The 5,257-nt window shown below is 36.4% G+C and overlaps 1 protein-coding gene across 1 annotated transcript in view; it reads left to right on the top strand.

Annotated features, from left to right (window-relative positions):
• The window catches only part of LOC117113178 (E3 ubiquitin-protein ligase TRIM33-like), an 8,561-nt gene extending 4,313 nt beyond the window's left edge, over positions 1 to 4,248 (top strand). Inside the window, exons 3-4 of the mRNA XM_033256457.1 lie at positions 292 to 852; positions 1,169 to 4,248. Coding sequence (XP_033112348.1) covers positions 292 to 852; positions 1,169 to 2,371 — 1,764 coding nt within the window. The 3' untranslated portion in view covers positions 2,372 to 4,248. The remainder of the gene's footprint in view (positions 1 to 291; positions 853 to 1,168) is intronic.
• The last annotated feature ends 1,009 nt before the right edge of the window (positions 4,249 to 5,257 follow it).

A 5,257-nucleotide genomic window follows, 5' to 3' on the forward strand; every position in this document is an offset into this window, starting at 1 on the left:
TATATACACGTATATATACTTCTAAAAGTCGTGTATCATGCATAGGAACGTTGACGCCTGCAAGGCTCTGGTTAAAGCATCCAATTTGCAAACGCACTAGATTTCCGGGTGGGTTACTTTAACAATGGAGTTATTGATAAGATTTAGGGAACCGTGCCTTTAGAAAAACAAACAATAGGCCCACGTTACAATCACTTTTGGAAGAATCTGTGTCATACTTGCTGTTCAGGATATACTGACATGAAGATTTTTTGTGTAAAGCATAACAGTGTCTATTTATATATTTTATAGGTTTATGTCCCATCAAATGGCGTTAAAGGTTTTCAGGAGAATTATTTCATCATGAATCAACTAGAAAAATATCGAAAAGATCCTATATCTGAAAAAAGGCGCCGGAAACTAAGTTGCAGACGATGTAACAGAAATTCTCCAGCCGAGGCCTGGTGCGTGGAGTGCCGGACGTTCATATGTATGCGTTGTATACGCGCGCACAACGAACACCCTCTGGTCACTCATGAAGTTTGTCACTTGACAAGGCTGAATTCGTCGATGAGACGAAAGGTAGCTCAATCCAGAGAACGATGTCTTCACCATCTTAAAGAAGGTGTCGAATACTTCTGCCAGAAACCTGGATGTAATAAGCCAATTTGTGAAAAGTGTCTTCAAAATGAACACAACGAACACAACCACGACGTTACATCTTTGACCGACCTAGTTACGAGATACAAAGAAGAACTACAACGACTGATGCAAGACGTCAAAGAAAAAGAAAGAGTTATGTTAAAACAGTCAGAGAACATCCAGTTGGAAATCAAAGAATTATCGAATATGATGAATGAAACAGAAATGCAGGTAGGCATATTTTAGATTATGTTATCACACGTAGTCACATGTCAAGTGCGTTCTAATGGTTGGTGGTCGCATCTATGGAAGCATTACCTGCGCATTGCAGCCAGTTCAACATACGTTGGAGAGCTCAGTGATAAAGATGCTTGCATTGTTAACATGATAGAAAGTAGAACGTGGGTTCATCAAACACGCACCATTTTAGTACCGGTATTAATTATGTAAAAAGTATCGACGTTTAACGAAATTTGACATAAAGCATACATTAATATCGGCATGCATACATCATTATCAACAATTCGTATTGTGTCTTCCTTTGTAGATCAGAGAATTCTATAACGAATGCCGACAGCGGATTAACCAACAAGAACAGAAAGCCCTTTCTCAGCTTGGTGACTTAAGATCGTTCTGGTCGACATCTCTTTGCAAGCAGCGTGATGATGTCACCCAAACTTTGTCTCGCATCTGCGCAGGATCGACATTTACCGCCAACTCGATGGAGTATGGTAGTGACGTACAGATCGCCCGATCTCAACCGCTGATGAAAGCTCGGCTCCAGGAATTGTCGTCAATGGATGTGGAAATTCGCCCGCAAACAATAGGTGCCCTACATTTCGACTGTAATAAACAAACAGTATTAGATGTAATTGAAGACATAATAAAAAACGGGTCTGCCATTATTGCCAGCACCGTATTTCCACGAAACACACGGGTCTCTGTTCCATCTGCCCTCGTACATACTGATTGCGTAGTAACAGTGGAACCAAGAGATAAATATGGTAACAAATGTGGTAGTTTAGTTGAAGGAGACATTTTTACTGAGTTATCGTGTGAACTTTTTTGTAATGAATCAATACAACATTCTTTGCGAAATAATGGAAAAGGCTCGTTTGAAATTTTATACAATCCAAAATATATCGGAGAGCATAAACTAGGGATAAAGATCCTCGGTAAGAGTTTAGAGAAGAAATTTCCCATTCGGGTCTATCCGTTTATCTTACACCCGCAAATGGGTTATAAGGGCGAACTTTGCTACATTATTGTCGAAACACCGCACTGCACCTGTCCTGCTACCCCTCACAACATTATGGTCGATGACATCTCAGCTGTACGAATAAAGTCTCCTTCTGGCCGGAATTTAAGTTACAATATTCGAGATAATCGTGATAATACGTATAGTATTACATTTAGACCAAACGAACATGGTGAACATACCGCTGACGTGAGTATCAACTGCAAAGCAACATTTAGTGTTGAAAGAAAAATTGTGAAAATGAATATAGTGAATCGCGTAGAAAGTTTGTTGCCACCGTCACGGTACGTGGCGCGTCGTAGTCCTATCCTTACTCCAAGAGCCAACAGTCCACGTATCAGCCCAAAGCCGAGCCCAAAGTTTAATCATAAACCTAGAAACGCCTTGGAAAGTCCACTAAGTTCACCATTGGGTACGCCGTCCGGAAGTCCTATTTTGCCCCGTGTACCCCAAAAAATATCAATTGTACCTTTTGAAGAGGATATTTCCTAATAATATATAAAATGAACGTTCGACATACTTAAATTTACTGTGCTGATGTTCATAATCGTATGCTCTCTGCTCGGCTGGAAAATTTAAAATACTGTTTATTTGAACATAAAACTGTTTCCCGTTTCAACCCTTATCCAACATTGAACAAGGAACACACAAAAATAATCGGAAATTAATATATCCTCAAAAACAACAAGTAGGCATAGGTCTAGGTGTTTGCTGACCTTGCCAATGCTATACGAGTGTATGTGAGTGGACCTGATGGGAATTAAATTACGGTACATCAGGCCTACGAGAAACATATTTTTGATTTTAGCTTTTTAGATTAGACACAATAATAATAATAATAATAATAATAATAATAATAATAATAATAATAATAAAAATAATAATAATAATAGTAATAGTAAAAATAATAATAGGAATAATAATCAAACACTTTTAATGCGCCAGTTTAAAAAAAAATCAAAGGCGCAATTTACCCTTAGAGGCTGTTAAATAAATGTTTTTAAATTAAAAGAAAATCAACGAGACCTTCCATGTTTCCGTAATACTTGATTGCTTCAGTTACATTATAAAATTAATTTGCTGTAATCACCCTCCCATACCTACTTATCATGTTCATATCCGGGTGAAAAGATTAATGAATTGAGTTTTGAATGTTAAGTAGGGAAATAATAATACTGTAGGTCCATATGTATGCAAATGAATACGTTTTCATAGCAAGGAAAGAGGCTTAACGTTTGTGTTTGTTTCATTATTATTATTATTATTATTATTATTATTATTATTATTATTATTATTATTATTGTATTATATTAAAACTATTGCTGTTACGTTTATTAATTGTTACTATACTGTATTACTGTTACTATGTTGTTATACTGTATACCGTAGCTATTTTTACTGTTATTTTGTCCACTTATATAGAACATATTGTCTCTAATTCTGCGCTTTGTTGCAACATAAATTACAAAAATATTATACAGGTCTCTCTCTAATTAAAAGTCCTTTCCAATTAGAGACCCTTCTAGTTAAAGACTTCTGTCATCCCTAAATTAACAAATGCCTTTTATCTTTATTATTCTTATTGAAGACCAAAGCTGCTAAAGACTGAAAACCCTGATCCCAAACGTTGTCTTTAGGGAGACTTGTAATTAATTTGGTTGATGAACAGGCATAGTTTGATTATTTCAATAAGCACTTTCTTAGCTTTACATTGGAAACTAAAATGAGAACGTATTTTCTTCGCTAATTTCATAAGGCGTAATCAGTTTCTATTCATCGCATAGACCCGTGTTTTCTCGTATACCGTAATCGTTCGTAGTTATGTATGCCAGAGAGCAGCTGCTGTGTTTGGAGTTTAGAACTCGTTAGTTTAAGCCTGCTTCCATAAAATCGCTGCAGTGTTTTCACTGCAATCGTTGCACTGCTATTCCCGACATAATCGAGAAGGTTCAGCGATTCAACAGACCAATCAGCGTCTCCGATGTTGGCGATAGCGTGTAACAATTTTATGATGGAAATTAGGCCTTTAAATGCATTTTTAGGATTTTACGACAGAGAGTATATCTTTAATAACTTTCCTTATGGAAATAATGATGCATATTTAAATTATATACAGTACTAGAATATTATAATTATTAGATGACAGTATTGAATTTTAACATAAATCACATTCCTATTTCAATAATAATAAATAATACATTTTGATACCTGCTTTTTATTAGTGTAGATTCTTAACAAAGCAAAAGATACAATTTGTAGATATTGTAAACAATAGTTTTTATTTCGCAAATACTTATCTTAGCAATCTAGATTTAAAATACACAGTTCATCATACTGCATCTTGTGAAATAAATATTTTAGATAATTTTTTTGTGCATTTGCTTTAGTTTACTGTGACCATATCAGCTTGCGACTATCAACTTCATCCAGTTGTCTTTGGCGTGATATTTGTGTATGGGACACGTGTGGTCTTCAAAACCTACCGAATGCAGTGGCGTAGAAAAATATTTTTCATCGGGGGATGATTGGCGTGTTGACCAGTGTCGTAACAGGCGCGGGGGGGGACTGCCCCTCCCCTGACGGTTTTGACCGGGCTGACCAAGCCGACGTACCGGGCTGGGTAATAAGAGAAAAGAAAGAGGGGAGAGGGAGGGAAAGAGAAAGAAGAGGAAAAGAAAAGGAAAGAAAAAGAGAAGAGAAAAATAAAGACAAGAATAAAAAGGAAGTTATCATAATGACCAGACTCACAACACCCTGCAACCCCTTCTCACCTTCAAAAACTGTCATAACTCCTTTGATATATGCTGCCTGCCCGATGGCGTAACCACTGGGGGACAAGGGGAAAATATCTATCTTTGAAAAATCTTCCCCACCCCTTTATAAATACCCTTTCATCACCTGAAAGTGCCTAAAAACCTCAAATTTCGCGCGCATTTCTTGTTAACATGGCCCAATTTCCTCTAAAAATTGCACATTTTATGGAGTTTTCATCAATTCCGACGAAATTAGAATTAAAAACAAAATTATTTTGCGCGCTAGGCGCGCATTTTTTAGGGTTTTTTTTTAAAAAGTTTTATCCTTTTAAGTTATTTAAACACATAATAGTCCCAAACTCAAGCAAAAATTTAAGATAGATCATTTTAACCTAAAAGAAGGGCCTCAATGTGTATAGATGGTGAATGAATATGTTTGTAATAAATAAAACCATGATGAAAATGCTTATATTTAGTTTCAAACACACGTGTGTGGCCTATATTATAAATAAGATAAGCCCTATGTCGTATTGTTTTCTATATGGGGAGTGGGGTGNCTATATGGGGAGTGGGGTGGGGTGGGTATGGTAAATTACTAACCGGGAAATGAGGATTGTATGTTAAC

This window comes from Anneissia japonica, unplaced genomic scaffold (assembly GCF_011630105.1).
Source record: "Anneissia japonica isolate Jap-2015-1 unplaced genomic scaffold, ASM1163010v1 scaffold93_len1081246_cov171, whole genome shotgun sequence".
Classification (NCBI taxonomy): Eukaryota; Metazoa; Echinodermata; class Crinoidea; order Comatulida; family Comatulidae; genus Anneissia; species Anneissia japonica.